The sequence below is a fragment of the Ascaphus truei genome, chromosome 4 (assembly GCF_040206685.1).
Source record: "Ascaphus truei isolate aAscTru1 chromosome 4, aAscTru1.hap1, whole genome shotgun sequence".
In the NCBI taxonomy this organism is placed as follows: Eukaryota; Metazoa; Chordata; class Amphibia; order Anura; family Ascaphidae; genus Ascaphus; species Ascaphus truei.
In genome coordinates this window covers 252,467,136-252,484,530 of record NC_134486.1, presented here as the reverse complement: position 1 = coordinate 252,484,530, position 17,395 = coordinate 252,467,136, and the positions used below count along the sequence as shown (strand labels likewise).

At 41.8% G+C, this 17,395-nt stretch overlaps 1 protein-coding gene across 1 annotated transcript in view; it reads right to left on the bottom strand.

The window, feature by feature from the left end:
* Positions 1-17,395, bottom strand: part of C4H6orf58 (chromosome 4 C6orf58 homolog) — a 45,756-nt gene that overhangs the window by 15,790 nt on the left and 12,571 nt on the right. Inside the window, exons 3-5 of the mRNA XM_075594784.1 lie at positions 13,195-13,379; positions 12,076-12,209; positions 7,693-7,931 (exon numbers count right to left, since the gene is read on the bottom strand). Coding sequence (XP_075450899.1) covers positions 7,693-7,931; positions 12,076-12,209; positions 13,195-13,379 — 558 coding nt within the window. The remainder of the gene's footprint in view (positions 1-7,692; positions 7,932-12,075; positions 12,210-13,194; positions 13,380-17,395) is intronic.

The following is a 17,395-nucleotide window of genomic DNA, read 5'->3' as shown; positions in this document are numbered from 1 at the left end:
ACTGGGCATGTGCGACAAATGCCATCTTTTCCCATTTGTCATGCTAGACCCCCTGCCGGCTCAGCGCCGGAAAGTCTGGACAGAACACCCATTTGGCAGGATGGCTTATTGAAGTCTCTTCCTTCACCCCTTCTTGCTAACACAGGGTCTAACACTTCCATATCCATTCTAACACATGGTTAACACTTCATATCCTGGACGGCATTTGAAACTGGTCCTTTGAAGCTTGGGGGCGGGGTAGCTTCCTCTGTTTCCTATGCAAATTGACCTTCATCCACACTGAATGACTTCCTCTGAACATTACTTTACCAAAAACATAACCCTTGAGGACTTTTATACATCAATTTTTATATACCTTTATTACCTTTTTAAGGATTTTACTCCAGCAGCACTCACAGCAGAACTCAGCGCTTCAGGACCTTCCTAACTGAAGTTAGCTAAATGCTATGCTATGCGCTGTGCTGTAAGCTGCTGCTTTTTAAAACCCTTTTTTCCTTTGTGCGGTTTACAGGGAAACACTGTTCCAATAACCAATACATTTAAAACATGATATGATTCTCGCCACCTTATGCCTGGTGGGAGACACACAGATGGTTTTTAATACAATTACAGTATTACAGCCATCACTGGGTCGCAGAACTGACACTCTACACTTTAACTTAAAACACCTATAACTCTCTTCACCTTATACTTGTTGAGAGATGTACTGAACCCCACACTGGTTTCTGGGGTTTGGGCATATACCGGGACCTGTAATGTAATTTAGTTTCATGCCCGTTCTTACTGCCTGGCCTGTGCTGAAGCAGGGACATTTGGCGGTGAGCTGCACACTGCTTTCTAGGGAGGATTTTATCCGGTGGTCTGTGTTCCTCATGTCCTCAGGAATCTGGGGGGATTCCTGAGTACATGTTTAGGGGTAACCCGCAACACTGGCCCCCTTCTACCCAAAGACACCCTGACAACATTTTACCGTAAAATCACCCCTGAAACTCACGCCCTGCACATCTCCACTGGTTGGCACTCCTAGAACAGTAAAAATACACATACATCTTTATTACAAATGCAGTTGCATGCCATGATTGGGTTGAAGAGCTGACAATCACAATTCCCCCATATGGCTAAGGGGCACCCAGCCGGGCCAAATACCTTTATTACTGGCTTGGGTACCCCCTCACCGTCACAATAGCCTGTAACAATAACTCTGAAGTGTTTTGTGTGGTGGATACTGACATCACTGGACACTGTCTATAGTTGCCTGACCAATAGCAATTTAAAAGTCCCCTTTGTGCCCTGCTGGTGCCTACTTATAAAATCTCTTCCATCCTAAACCAGCTACTTGCTTTAAACCGCAATCCAATCATCAAACCCTACGTGGTACTTTGTTTGACAAACAAACTGGTAAGCCCAACTTTTCACTTGCCCCGCACAATTAGCCCAGTTAACTGCCCTGTCAAATTCTGAGCAAAAAGCCAAGGTTGTAGGGGAGAAGCATGTTGCCCCTGGCTTGTTGCCTAAGGGCGTTTTATTTTCAGCAATACAATTGTTAAACAAGGCACACTAAAGGCTTTGAAGAGCCCATGAAATTCTATATGATAGGACAGTTGATAATAAAAAATTGCCTTAAACTTATTTTTGTAAAACGTGTAAATAGTCGAAAGTAAGTATAGTACGTTCATTTATTTCTGTTACAGTTATATTGACAAAAGGTATATTGGAAATACTTGTTCAAGGACATAACGTCAGTGGGTGCATCTGCCTTCTAGATATCAACACATCAATGTACTAAGTGACTGGTCTTATGCCTGATCAGGATCCTATTATTCAGAGCCTCAGAAAATAGATATATGATTGATGCCTGTGAACTGAATTCTGCTCTCTGTGACTCATTACCATTGAGCTAGTGTGTGCCAGATGAGACTCAGATGGTTTTTACTTGTTCCATAACATTCTTATCATTAATGCTGACATTGTCAAAAGTAGCAACACCATCACTGTCACTTGTGCCATTACTTAGAGATCGATAAATACAATATTGCAGCCTAAATACAATTGCTGCTCATACAAAGACTGCTACTCATATCTTCTTGCAAGCATGTCCTCAAAGAAATGAGAAAGGGAGATTTTTAAATTTCAGTTGTTAGAATGGAGTCATATTTTTAGTTATCTCAGATGCAGAAAAATAAAACGAACTAAAATGTAAAACAAAACAAAGCAGCCGGAGAACATATAACATACTGTAAATTGGTCACCCATCTTGGGGTTCAGAAGAAAACCCAATTTTTGTTCTTGTCGAAAGCATAATTGTAGCCAATAGTCATCTTCATGGGAGACCAATACCTTATACTGTATTAGTGACCCGTTTATGATGGTCAGTAACCTTGCTGCCTAATCTGCTGGAGAAATATCACATGCTCATAAAATGTTTTCTAGCCCAGAAATGACGAATTAAATGAGAAGTTAATACATTATTGTGATGGTAGGCCCACCGTGGCAGGGTATAATAATAATATTGAAATAAAAGGTAAAGTGGCTGATCATTGTTGGACAGCGTATGCCTCAGGGTGGAGTAGGGTCCAGCTGCACAGTTGAATCTATTTAGGTTTCTAGGTGTGAATGTTAGGGGGTGTAAGCGTGCCGTTTGGTCTAACTTCACAGATGGGCAGGTGGGGGTTGGGGGGAGGGAGTTGTAGATGTTAGGGGAATGCCAGATAGGCTTCCTTGAAAAGGTGAGTTTTCAGAGAATCTTTATATGTCTGAAGCCAGGGGGAGAGTCTGACGGTGCATGGTAGGGAATTGCATAGAGAGGGTGCAGCACAGGATAAATCTTGTAGGCATGAGTAAGGCCGAGTCCATGCTCCCTGCTTGCTCGCTGAGGCGCACTGAGGCTCAGGGAAAGCGGGTGCTTTCCCTGGCCTTGCGGTTGCTTACCGCACACGCTCTCAGCAGGCAGTCAGGGGGCGGTGCGGGGGCGGGTACGTCACTGGCCGGGGGCGGACCAGTGACATCACGGAGCTGGTTCGCCCTCATTGGGCGAACCGCTCACGTGACCGGCCTGTCTCGCCGGCAAGCGGGGGAATTTTAAATTCCCCTAAGACCTGCGCTTCCGCAAGCGCGCGGAAGCGCAGGTGAGCCCCTACTAAAGCCGCTCTAATTGCGGCTGTAGGGGCTCAGTGCTGAGCGGGAGCGCACGTCAGCACGCTTCAGCAAGCAAGCAGCAAACATGGCCGAGGCCTAAGGCTTGGTCCCCGCTGGCTGCTGCAGCGCCTGCTATGGTGGGCGCTGCAGGGACGAGCCGCCCCTCAATGGGGCCAGGCCCGCTGCGAGGGGAGGCCGCCGCACTGCGCGGCGAATTTTTCAGGTTGACTTTAAAATTGTGATCAGCTCTAGCAACGGAATGCTAGGCCATGCCCCCTGGCGGTTCAGCCAATGAGGGTAAACCTGCCGGGTGACATCATGGCCACGCCCCTGTCACTTCCCCAACCCCCCCCCCCCTGTCAATTCCCCTGCAGCTCACTGCAGACCGGGGAACTCGGCTGCACGTGCCGCCAGCCTCGCAGGCGCGTGTGCAGCGCAGGCACTAGGGTCGTAGCCTAAGAGGAGGTGTTAAGGCAGGAGGAAAGGCAAATGTCATGGACAGAATGTAGGGCGCATTCTGGGTTATATTTGGGGTTGAAGGCTGAGATGTAAGCAGCATTGTTGATTGCTGTGGAAATCAGAACTAGGGTTTTAAATTTGATTCTAAAGGATATAGGAAACCAGTGTAGGAATTTGCATAGTGGCGCAGAGGACGTGCAGCGGTGAGGGAGGTAGATGTGTCTGGCAGTAGTGTTTTGGATGGATTGGAGTTGGGAAAGGTGGAAAAGGGGAATGCCGACTAGAAGAAGGTTGCAGCAGTCAAGGTGGAGTAAGGTGTGTGCGTGAATTAGGATTGTAGTCGTGCCATGACTTGTGTATCCTTGCAATAGTTAGGAGGTGGAGATGGCAGGAATTACTAAGGGAGTGAATATGAGGAATGAAGGCGAAGGCAAAATCTGTTGTGTGTGGTGGGTGTGTCTGTGTTTCGGTCTGCCCTGTTGTGTATGTTTGTGTAATGTTTTCCACCTGTATCAATTTTATTACCTCTCTTGTTGGGAATTAAGGAGACAATGGTGGTGCCTCAGCCATGCCCTGGGCCTAGTGTGTTATGGAGGGGATGAGGGGGATGGCGGGATTGAATTGGAGAAAAAAAGGTGACTGTTGCTTCCTTTTGCCTCCCCATGGGACAGATATCGAGAAAAGCAAGGAAATAAGCACTGTGAATTGATATTCAGTAGTTTATTGCCCAGTCATATCCTTGTTCAGACAGCCAAAATGTTGTCTTTTTTAACCTGAAATAAATTTCTGAAGATTAATCCACACTGCCAATTTCCTTGCTTTTCTTGGTACAGATGTAGCCCTATGGTCGGTCGCACTCGCCTCACAAAAGCCACTGTAGGCACTTTTTTTTTCCATCTGTGCACGCGGAGTGTAAGTACAGAGACTTAATGGCCCATCAGGATTAACACAGCGGGGGTACCTCCTTCTGAATGGGACTCGCACTGTGTGAATCCTACTGGGCTGCACTTGAATCAGGCATTGTCACTGTGCACCTCTAATAGACAATCGCACAACTTTTATTTTATTTTAATAACACAGTATTGAAGCAGGCAGTCTCCGGGGACCCCCTGCTTTCTGAGTTACAGTTACAATAAAATAAAAAAACTAACTATTGGCCTGCAACCCCTTAATCACCTTAGCGGTTATTAACCACTATGGTAATTAAGGGGTTAACCCCCTCCTGCTACTCACCAGAGAGTCTATAGAATAAGGGGAGTAAACCCCATGATGTTCGGTGCTCTAGAAAGTGTATATGTAGATATGGGTCGAGTGATAAGCCTTGGTATACTTTGAAACTTGGTGGAAAAAAGGAAGAAAGTGATCCCACTGCAATCAATATATGAAGCGTTGAATATATAACTGAAGCAACAATTATGCAGACTTATAAACCTTAGGGGGGGGGGCCGTTGTGCAGGGGTTCGTAAGGAGACAGGATGAGAAGCTTTGTTTAGAAACTCCTCTCCTGTACTCACGTATAAGCCAACCGATACCTGCTGCCCTTTACCCGCCTGGTGTCTTCACTGCTTGCTCCGTTGAACTCCCGGCATTACTCCACGTGTGCGGCGCCTCCGAATGATGTCATCGCCGTCGCCAGCCTGGTGAGTCCAGGAGGGTTACACAGGACGCATCACGAATGCCGGCTATCCCCGTGACTGCAAGGGGAGGGGGTATCGTGACGTCTGCTCCGTAGTGCAGGGGATCCTTAGCGTGCCCCAGCCGTGAGGGTAGAATCAGCAAAATTGAGGAAAACTTCGGCGGTCACTGCAAACGTAGGAACTCAGCCACAGACGAATTAAAATCAATATTTATTCAAATCTTGGTGCTGGACATCACAGAGATTCACATCCTCTGACGCGTTTCATTCCGTTAGGAACTTTATCTTTGATAAAGTTCCTAACAGAATGAAACGCGTCAGAGGATGTGAATATCTGTGATGTCCAGCACCAAGATTTGAATAAATATTGATTTTAATTCGTCTGTGGCTGAGTTCCTACGTTTGCAGTGACCGCCGAAGTTTTCCTCAATTTTACTCACCAGAGAGGCCTAACCATACTCCCCGGGATAACTAAAAACCACCCCCACCCCCACTACCCATTGATTGTCACAATAGTAAAACCATGCACATATACGCAAATATGCCTATTATGGCATGGTTTGCCACAATGGCAATGAATGGGAAAGCTACAAATAAAAAAAAACAAGCACTGAATAAAATACATTACATTTCAATTAAAACAAAAATACTGCCCACTGAAGATGAGGAAGACGAGGAGGGTGAGGACGCCTTCATCATGGCAGAGGTAAGTACAAATTTAATTTACTGTATACTGTCTGGGTAATGTTTTGGTTATGTTTTATTTTTTAATGGCCAAATGGGCAATTATATGGATCTGGATCATTGGGATTTTACCCATTACTGTACTGTATGTGTTGGCGGGGGAGGAAGGGGGTTGTTTCAATGTATTGTATTGGTGTTTGTATTGTAATTTTTATTGGGGATAGAGGGGGTGGGTGAAGGGGGTTGTTTCCCTGGGGTGGGTGGTTAGGCCTCTCGGTGTGTGGTGGGAGCAGTTAACCCTTTTATTACCATAGCAGTTACTACCACTAAGGTAATGAAGGGGTTAACCCCTCCCGCAACCTTCTCGGTAGGCCTAACCACCCACCCTGGGGCAACTACCCCATTCACCCTTCCCCACTTCCCACAATAAACCAGGTACTTTGGCTTAACCCCTTCATTGCTGTAATGGCTAGCTGCTAAGGTAATGAAGCCACTTTTATTGAAGCAGCAGGGCTCTGGAGCCGAACCAAATTCATTTCAGCCTTAAGGGCCCCTTCTTCCTGAGTTACAGGCCCCAGTATGCGGTGCCGGTATACCCCTGCATTGTTTAAATGTCCCGGTCACGTGGGCTGTGACGTGGGATAATTTAAACATAGCTGGGATACTGGCACCTCATTAGGGGCCTGTAACAGGAGAAGCAGGGGGTCCCCGGACTTGAAATTAATGTGATTCAGCTCCAGAGACCCCCTGCTTCAATACTGTATTGTTAAAATAAAATAAAACCTGTGCGATCGCCTGTTAGAGGTGCGCAGGGAGAGTGACTGATTCAGTCTTATGCTTACTGCGTGTCCCTTACAGACATATGCAGCCCGGTAGGATTCACACAGCGTGAGTCCCATTCAGAAGGAGGGACTCCTGCTGTGTTGATCCCGATGAGCCATTACAGCCTGCTATGGACTGTCCCACGGAGGTTCCTCACTTTGCACACTGTGTTACGGAGCTGCTAGATAGAAAAGACTGAATCGAAATCTATTATAGGGACAGCACGAGACTACCGCTGGGATTTGGAGCACCGGTAATTAAGTACTTTATCCTCTCAGTTTTCAAATCTCGCATAGTGAGTGTCATGTCCACAACTTGTGGATCGAATTTAAGACCATTTGAATGGGCCTCCCGGTGAGTTATTAAGTGGAGGAGCGAGAATTACTAGGCCCAGGCCTCAGCCAAGGCCTAGCTTAGAAGCATTTAGCTCTATATCAGAGACCAGAGCACCGTCTGTTGCCTGTTGCTTCCCTTTCGCTTCCCATGTGGGACAGCGCCTTCGGATTTCCTGCCTACACCTTATGCACTAATCTGAATTGGCTTTAGAGAGGGTTGAATGAAACATAGCCCACAAATACCTGGGCACCGGCGAGTAATGGAGTAAGGGGGGCGGGAGGCAATGCATTAAAACATTTGTTTTTTACATTTTTCGTTTATTATATTTTATTTTTATGTTTCATGGCCTTTTCATTTCTATAGCTACGTAAAGTCCACTGCATATACATTGAGTTTTGAGAGGTATATAAGTCACAATAAATAAGTGTGAAGTTGAAAAACAACAGAATATTTCTGTGGTCTATTGAGTCTTTCGCTGTTACACTTCTACATGGAATGAATTCTACTTTGAGCATTGCTAGGTACATTTCATTAAAAATATATGGATACCACAAGGGAATAGAAGCTACCAGGGGGCACCAATTTTAGCACACATTGTAAAAAGTTAGGATAACACCTACCTGTGACCTTGTTCATTTTATTGATCCACTGTAATATAAACAGCACTCTGTTTTCCTCTTCAGTTAAGTCCCCAATGCTTGGGGCTTCATCTCCGTCAACAAGTATCCGATGTGGTAGGAAAATTTGAAAATTGTTAGTGCTGTCGAAGTTAGTTGGGAAGTGGGTTGCTGCAATAAACTCCACGGCAGTCGCCCAATCTCTTCCAAAGTTTCCTTCAGGCATTGGGATATATTGTAACCTGAAAATATAGGAGCAGAACATATGAAAGATGATGTTTAATTAATTACAAAAGAATACATTCCATGAATAGTGCAGGTCTTTCTCAGCTTTCTGACCAATAACTCTGCCCCCCACCATCTGCACTGGCATAACATTAAAACACATGCATGTGTAGCAGATATTACAGTACTGCTCCCATTAACTAGATGCCTTGCATTAACACCGACATTTTTTTTACAGGAGCACTGTTGAAAACATTGGGTAAGGAGATAACACGTGTTATTTAACTCTACAGTTTGTGAATTATTATGAGCTAATCGGGGCAATTTATGCAGGATCTGGATATAAAATAGTTCAATAAATAAAATCATAAAATATTATTTATAGTAACAATGGAGGGAGGGAGAATAGATGTTCTGATACTTTTATTAGTCCAACAACTACTTGATGTGTTGTAAGCTTTAAAACCTCCCGAGGTGCCTCATCGGATACCTGATGTAGGACCCTGACAGTTTTGAAAGCTTGTGACATATCAACTACTTGTTGATCCAAAAAAAGGTATCATACCACCTACTCTCTTCCTCCTTTGTTACTACATGGAAGAAAGGACCAACACAGCTGTCCACCATTCTCTATCATTTATAGGGTTTACATTTTTAAACATACCCTTATTGGCCATCTTAGGATTTTACAACCCTGGTCCATGAAAAAACAGAGGAAAACACACATTTTCTGATACCACTAATGAACAAGCTGCACTGAATAATGATCCTAAGTACCCATATGCTGATAATAAGCGTGCTGCACTATATTTATGATGTTAAGTACAGTATCTATATGCTGATAAGAAATACATTCCACAGTACAATTATGTTAAGTATCTACATGCTAACAACGAACACACTGCACTGTATAATGATTCATGATGCGCAAGAACTCTATCTACAGATGTAGCCAGCTTCACTGATCTCATTGCCTGGGGAAGATGCCACTTCCCCTGGCAGTGAGAAATTATCTTTGAGGAATCCCATAGGCAGGTCGGATAATCACAGGCAGCCATGGCTTTTACTGTTTCCAGAGCCGCAATGTTTCACTTTCCTTCCTGCGGCTCAAGGGACAGTAAATATAACTACATATGTATATGCTGCATAATAAACATGCTGCACTGTATAATTATGCTGGAAATCTTTATATACGGATACTGAATACACTACACTGCATACAGTATAGTAATATTGATAATGGCTATGCTGAGAATGAACACTGTGCTGTATAATGACACTGAGGATCTCTATACACAGATAATGAACATGCCATCATATATTAATATAAGTACCTCTGACCTTTGATAAGGAACACATTTAGCCTCTACACTTCCTCAAACAAATGTAGTGTAGTTGTTCTGTATGATTTCATTCAATTATATTTATTTCAATTCTTTGTTTTTTTCTGATTTCTGAAAATCTTTTGATTAATTCGAGTTTTCTTATTTGTCGTGATTTTATGTATATTTATCTTTATTTGTATTTGAGGTACAGTAAATAAATGCCCAAATCCTTTGAGTTGAACCTTTTTTTAATGCTGTACCAATTTATTATATGTTACACTTATAGTGATATGTGAAAAATATTCACCCGGCGCTCTCGTAAAAGGTGTATAGATAATAAAGCGTGCTATAGCCGTACAAGACACACTTAATAGTGTGGAGAAAGAACACTTAAATAGTGCATACAGAGTGGGAATACACTACAATAAACCTTAAAAACAGAAAGCGGTGTTCGCTGCTCAACCTGCACTGGACCTTCCTTCTTGGTCCTCTGTAGTAGTTGTAGTGACAAATTCAGGGAGCTCAGAAAACCAATGATTACATAAAAAAGAAGAACACAAATAGAATTGCACTATCTAAAAACAGGAACATATATCAAGACCCCAGAGAAATGTGCACTCACATTTTGTAGAGAAAAATCAGGCCTCTGGTCCCAAAGGGCATCTGTTGGTGTAGGAAGCCTGAGTATCCGCAGTACACTGACCTCCATCGCCGGATACCTTCCAACTGTCTTTCGTACAATGCCCTTGCATGTGGCTACTATGTGAGTTGCCATTGTTTATTTTGTGTACTCTTTAATAAACTGTGACTATCTATTCTACACTATCCTGTCCATCTCTTCTTTTTGTGGCTTGAGAGTTCGTGCAGCGTTCCTGGGTACTCTGCTTTTTAAGCAAGTTTTTTGAAACACCAACACCAACAGACTCCCTTTGGGACCAAAGGCCTGATTATTCTCTACAAAATGTGAGTGCACATTTCTCTTGGGTCCTGGTATATGTTCCTGTTTTTAGATAGAATTGTACTATTTGTGTTTTGGTTTTTTTAAGGTAATCATCGATTTTCTGTGCTCCCTGAATTTTTCACTACAACTTACTGTATAGTGATATAGAATGAGGCAAAAATTCCTAGTGCAACACTTGCCAATTACAGTATTCCGCTTACAAAAAATGATTTCCTTACTACAGTAAATGGCAATAAGATTACTCTCTGATTCAATGCTCTGGTTAGGTTTTAACCTGTTTGTCAGGTTCTAAGAAGATATACAGTATAAGACCATATTCACTGAGCACTGCTATGCCATAAACACTTCCGTCATCCGAAAGACACCTAATGTCAATGCCAGTTTTATTGAATGAGCAATTTGTGTATTCTGAAACCAGAAGGTGTGTTATGGAACAGCACTATTTAATAAATATGGGCCATAATCTTCTCTGATATGCATCGATGGTCTCTGCAATCACTTTCTTTAAATATCGTGAATTACACATTTCTATTGCCCTAACTATAAAGAACTCATCTATCTTCCCCTGTTTTCAGTAGTTATCCCCATGTTAATTTTATATTTCTGGAGGTGAAAAGTAAGGCTATGCAACTTCAAAAGTGCTTTGGTTCTTAAAAAAAAAAAATGTGTTCTGGTTTTGCCAATATTCGATTTTTAAAAAAAATGTTTTAACCAGGTTATAGAAATTAATTAAAAACGTAGGGAAAGGCTAAAATAACACAAAGCATTACACAATGTTTTTAAAATAAGAATAAAAGAAATTAGGAAAATTAAATAATACAACTGAAAAACTTTGAGTAATTAAAAAATATATTGCGAGAAACAGCCTCACGGTTTATATTCCACTGAAGAGATGAACATTTGGTCTGGTGTTCTGGTGTTGGTTCTAAAAATGGGTTTTGGATGTGGTTTTGGTTCTAAAAAAATTTTGTATTTGTTTCTAGTTTTGCCAAAACTCAACTGGTTTGGTTTTTGATTTATGCCAAATTATAGGATTTCTTTTTAAAAAATATGTAGAAAAATGTTAATAGCATACAAAAGCATGAACAATAAGAAATATAATTACAAAACTAAAGTAATTAATTGAATTTTTTTTAAATAATTTAAAAAGATACAGCCACAGAAACACACTGAGTTTTACATTCCATATAGAGATGGGACACTGGTTTTGATTTTAAATAATTTGGGGGTATTAGTTCTAAAAATATTAAGGTTTTGCTTTCAAAATGAAAGGTTGTGTTAAGTTCTGGTTTCACACACCTGGTTTTGACAATCTCTAGTTAAAAGCACAGTAAAGATAAAAATTGATCTTACCCCTCCTTATTCTTTTCAGGTATCTGTAGGGCTGTTGATGTATGTGCTGGAGTTGGCTTAGAGGTATGGCCAGGATCACACCGCTACCATAAAGAGTAGTACTAGGGAGAAAGTCTTCTAGAGCCAAACCTGAGGAATGAGGTTCCCCAAAACATTGTGCGATTTAACTTTCTGCTAATAAAGCATATATTTTAAAGATGTCTTGTGATGAAACTATTCCTAAATAGTGTGTCTCTTGAAGATTCTCTCCCTAGTTTAAAGCTCTCTTTAAACTTTTCCTAGTTCTAGGATGTATTTTGTAAATACGGCACGCAGAACTGTACTTGGATGCAAAGTTTTATTGAAGATTTATAGACATAATCTTCTGTTCTGTCCCATCTTCAACACTTTTTATTCACAAAAAATATCTTTGTTGCGTGATTGTGACCAGTAATTACTTTTGGTAAGCTTGTGATCCACTTTTGCTTTCAAGTGTTTCTCCCCCAGGATGCCATCATATGGTCGTACTTGCTCTTGACTCACCTCTTGGAACACCGTGGAAGTGCAGCATCGATAGATTCAACATGTGCTTTCCACATGTGAAATAATAACACGTCTTCTTCCTTGGACAAGGGTGGCACTGATTTGTCAGATAATGGTTTGGGTGCCTGTATAAACTACAACAAAAGAACAGGGAAACATAATTTTATAAATGAATACAAATTGAAGTGAGAAGTAAGTAAAGGGTTTGAACAGTGAGGGGCAGATATTCCTGGTGCAGGGGCAGGGCTTGCCAGTATGGGGCAAAGCTTGTCAGTCCAGGATGGAATCAGGGATTAGGAGGTGAGGCTTCTGGGGAGCTGGATGGGGGAGAGAAACAGCAAGGGTTGAAAACCTAACAGATAAAGATGGGAAGAGAAGTGTCTGGGAAGAAGGAACTGGCGATCTGAAGGAGAGAATAAGTCTACTGCAGAGGAACTAGGAGGAAATGCAGGGAGGGTATTTCTTCCAAGTCTGAAGTGCAAATGATTATTTGCCTTATTTTGTATTTAGTTTGGAAACTAGGGATCAAGCTTGTAGTTCAGATCATTCTGAACTGTGGTATTTTGCCCTGGAACTCACCTATCTTTAGTCATTTTTAAGGCATGCAATTGAGTAAAGAAAACTTGAGGATATGTACTAGTCATAGGTTCTTATTCAATATACAGTGAAGCTGCTTCCACATACCAGAGAAAATGTTAGTCCCGTTCTATTTGAATCAAGATGATCTATTTTCCAGCACTATAATGGGGCTTTACAGCATATACGTATGACATAGTGTTTACTAACTTCAAAAAAATGTAATTGATGAGGCCAAACTATGATAAGGTTAACAAGATAAAAGCATTTATTCCAGTTTATATGGTTTATACTAAAGCTCATTCATCATTAATTCCTGCAGTGGCTTTGCAGAAATAAAACACTAGTCTTCCCTTCCTTTATCCTACATATTTTGCATTGAGAATGGGCATTTCCGCAGTATACCACAGTACATGTTTTTCTATAACCCAATACTTATATTTAAAGTGCCCCCCAAATCAGTCCATTTCAGTGCCTCTCTGCTGTTATCTGAGGATGGACACAATAACGAACTTTTCGGTCACAAGCAAATTGTATAACTACCTCAAAAAATGTTTTCCATTTGTCCATAGCTTTTGGACAGGATGAGCGGCAGTCAGTAACGTTGTAACAAAAATCAGAATCAAATTCTTCTGGATGAGATATCTCTATTTCATGTGGGACATCTTTAAAGAAACCTGCATCAGCTCCACCAAGAAATGGAATGACAACCAAGTAGTAATTCATACCTGAAAACAAGGAAAGTAGTATTACAATATGGCTTTATTTACGGATTGCAGTTCACAGGCCTGACAACACTTGATTGCAAAGTGTGTCAAAATTCTTGTAAGGTACAATACAAGCTTTATTTATATATATATAAAAAGTCTTACATTTTAAGATTTGTCTGATATTCTTTATCGGAATCGGTATAGGGAAAGTGAGAGTACGGAGAATGGAAGGATAACTCTTGCGTCAGCCAAAATAATATATATGTACAGTTGATAGAGTGCATTAAGGGGGCAAAAGGTGGAACGAGCCCACTTTAAGACTGCACTTGAATCAGATAGGATGTATGTTTGAACATAACTGTAAAAAACACAGAATGAGCACTAATATAGGTACATATTGCTTCAACTGCAGGTATGAGCAGGATTGTCTTAATACTGTAGGTCTATCTCCCCCCGTTACCTTAAAAGGTCCTAGTATACGGGGTGAGATAGACTAGTAGCACTAGGTATTAGAGTAATTTTGGTACTGGAATGATCAGTTAGCCAGTAGAATATAGTTAATATAGATACATTCTGCTTAACAGGTAACATCACTTTAATAGTTGAGTGGAAACCGCCAAGACTCAGCTGTAGTAGGAGCAGTGGTTACTTTACAGTCTATTGTAACGGAAAGAGTTAATTTCAGCAGTATTTTAGTCTCAGTAGCTCATAGTACAAAGTGTGTTCATTGATTATTCTTTATTAGTGCTGAAGCTTAATATTTACAGTGTGAAACCAAAGAAGCCAGAAACAACAAAAAAGTCTCTTTCATTTTTCCGTATAGCCCACAGGCTGTTCCAAAGAACATGTAACTGTTTATTTGTTAGGTTTTAAGGGATACAGAAGATAAGAGGAAACACTGGAACATAATAGCATAGCAGAATGACTGATAGTGGGAGGGAATGACCCAAAAATGTACTATAACAGGATTAAAACATATTTCACCAGGTAAGTAAGGAGAAAGAAAAAACACGGGGAATGGGGGAGTGGAAGTGCCTGTTTCCAAACTCTGGTCCCGGAGGTGCTGAAAAGTATGTTGTTGTTTGTTTTGTCTGCCAACCAACGTGCGGTGGCCGGGCTGCCCTTCCTAACAAGTTATAGTAGTACCACCTCTATATTGCTGTTATCCCTGTCCTCGGATTCAAACCAGGGACTCCAGACCTGTGTGAACTGTCTGCAGCGTTTCCGAAGGAAAGCTGTGATTCGTTCCATTGACATGACATGCCAGATTCTATTTTTGACCATGTTGATATTAGCAGCATTGGGTTTCCTCCAACAGGTGGCCACACAGCATCTAGCTGCCATTAGAAGGTGCCTGAGGAGTTTGGCCTTATGTCTGGGGAGTTGTGGGAAGGGCCTACCCAGGAGGACCGCTTAAGGCTCGGGCTTAATGAAGTGTGCAGATGGTTGATAGTCTTCTCTAGAAGGGGGTTATTTGGAGGCAGTATGACCGATGTGGGATAATGATCCATTTTGTCCACACCCTCTAAAACACGTGGTGCATGTTATTAATGTCATGTAATCTTACTGGAGTCAGATAACAGTGGAGCAGTAGTTTGTAAACATTCTCTTTAATGAGCATGTACTGTATATGGAGCTCTTGGAATCTGCCAGGCAAATATCTGCTGAGTCCTCATCTTCTAGGGTCTTACCCAACTCTTCCCATTTATCATGTACTGTATGCATATTTCTGATTGTACAGTGGGCCCATTAGTTATTGATAAAGTGCAGATATTAGACCTTTCCCTAACAATATTGAGTCAAAAACAAACTCGACATGTGTGTTGTGGTGGAGGATTGTACTCTGCTAGGTACTTGTATTATGAAATTCCTGATTTATAGCTATCTAAATATCTTAGTTTGAGATAGATTTGTTTGTTCTTGTAGTTGTGGGAAATGTTTCATAAAAGAGCGAGAGACTATATTCTGGAATCTCCTAATATCATCTTTTCTCTAAAGCAGGAAATGCTTCTTTAGGGAGGCGGGGAGTGAAGTTGGGGTTGTTAAATAATGAGATCATTACATTTTTAATTGGTTCCATAGGGAAAGAAAGTGTTTGATGGTCGGGTGAAATTTCTAGTCTATTGTGCCGAGTCAGCCATAGTAAGGAATCGATACTTGCTGGCCTGCTCTCTGAGTGTTCTATATCGACTGAGTGCCTTGGCTCTCTAAGGAAGTTCCACAGTAGGAGTTGGCCTAGTAAAGAGGCTTGATAATATTTGTTGAAATTGGGGAGATCTTAACCCTCTAATTCTGAGGCCTGACACAGTGTGGTTTTTTTTGACTCTAGGATGTTTACTCTCCCAAACTGTAGGGAGAATGGAGTTTGTTTTGTGTCGTCTTGTTTCTGATGGCCTAGGCATGTAAAGGGTTAACCCTAAGTATGTAAGGGGTTATGTTTAGGCATGCAACGGGTTAACTAATAATGCTTACATACGTAAAACCTCCAGTATATATTTTCTAGTGAGTTTCAGACATCTTTTTCATGCTTCAGCACATTTCCCATTTTCCTTAGTTAAGTTTCGTTACTGTCACTCAGTTAACATTCCAGTGACGGTGGGGGGAGGACGGCTGCCACCTTGTTCCCTGATATAAGAGTATTTAAGCTTTGTCTTGGGAGCTGGAGGGCAGAACCTCGCCCGTGAACAAGGGTAATGGACAAGCCGTGCTCTGTGTCCGGGAATATGCGATCTCAGAAGAATAACTCTAATTGCCAGGCACTTGAGGAGGGTGTGGGGGTTTCTCTGGTAAAACCGTGCATGTGGTATCCTGACTGCTAACACTGTTCGCAGCTAAGTATTTCAATAAACACTATTTGTCTAATAATTGGTGTAGGTGTGTCCATGTGTGTACTCATGGGTGATATTGACAATCCAAACAAGCATTTCTATCAGTACATTTTGAATAAGTATTTCCTGTCCGCACATTTGGCGTAGTCGGCAGGATAAGCAACACCTGTCAGTACACAAAAAAACACCAGGAAATTTGAACCTGTAGAGCCTTCAGGTCTTTGGGTGTGACCTGGATTGGCAAGAATCAGAATAGATACATTACTCCAAGTCATTCAACAACTTTTTTTAATCAATGTTTGGGTAGATTAAGGTGTACCATTGGCCATGGTTTTTGGGGATGTCAATGCCTCGGTTAGGAAGAGAGAGTTCAATGTAAAATCAAAATTTAGCTTTATTAATTTGGAGATATATTTAGGGATGTCGACATCAAGAGCTTGAGACTGTGAGTGGTCTATTTTAAACCTTCAGATAGCGCCATGTTGCTCCAGTGACAGGAACAGGTTTGGGAGGGATGTCAGGGGTGTGGTGATTGTCATGAGAACATCGTCCGCATGACTCTGAGTCTCATGCCTTAATTTCTGATATGTTGGGATCCAGTCAGATTGCGGTCATAAAAGGCTTGATTGTCAGGGTAAAAAGCAATATTCTGGAGGCCAGGGTCTTGTGTAGTATGATTAGCCCAGATAGGTTCAACTCGTTCCTTTTACAAGCACAACAAGTTCTTTGTCTTTCTTTACTTTATTGAGAAAAAGCATGGATTTACAAAGACACTTGTGGATGATGGTATTGTGAGAGAATGTCTCTATGGTGAGTGCGCTTGATAGTGGAGAAAGGTGAAAAAGGATAAGCCCTTGCCAATAGAGCAAATTACAGGAGAGTACTCACTCAGCCAGTGATGAAGGTGGAAAAGGAAGTGCCAGTGTATGCTGGGTAGCAAGATAGCCTGGGGACAGACCACCTGTCGGCAAGGCAGAGGGGGAGAAGGCAGACTAGCCCATTCTGACAGAAAAGCTGAGGTTGCTGTAGCAACTCACTGGCATAATGCAGAGACAGGGATCGCAACACTGTGTCTAACACACAGGCACTGTGAGTGTACAGAGCAAAATACATGCAGCTGGAATGAGAACGTGACAAGCAGAAGCTGCAAAGGAAAGGGGGGGTGAAACAGAAATGTGGTTCTTGTTTCATGACACTCCCCGTCTG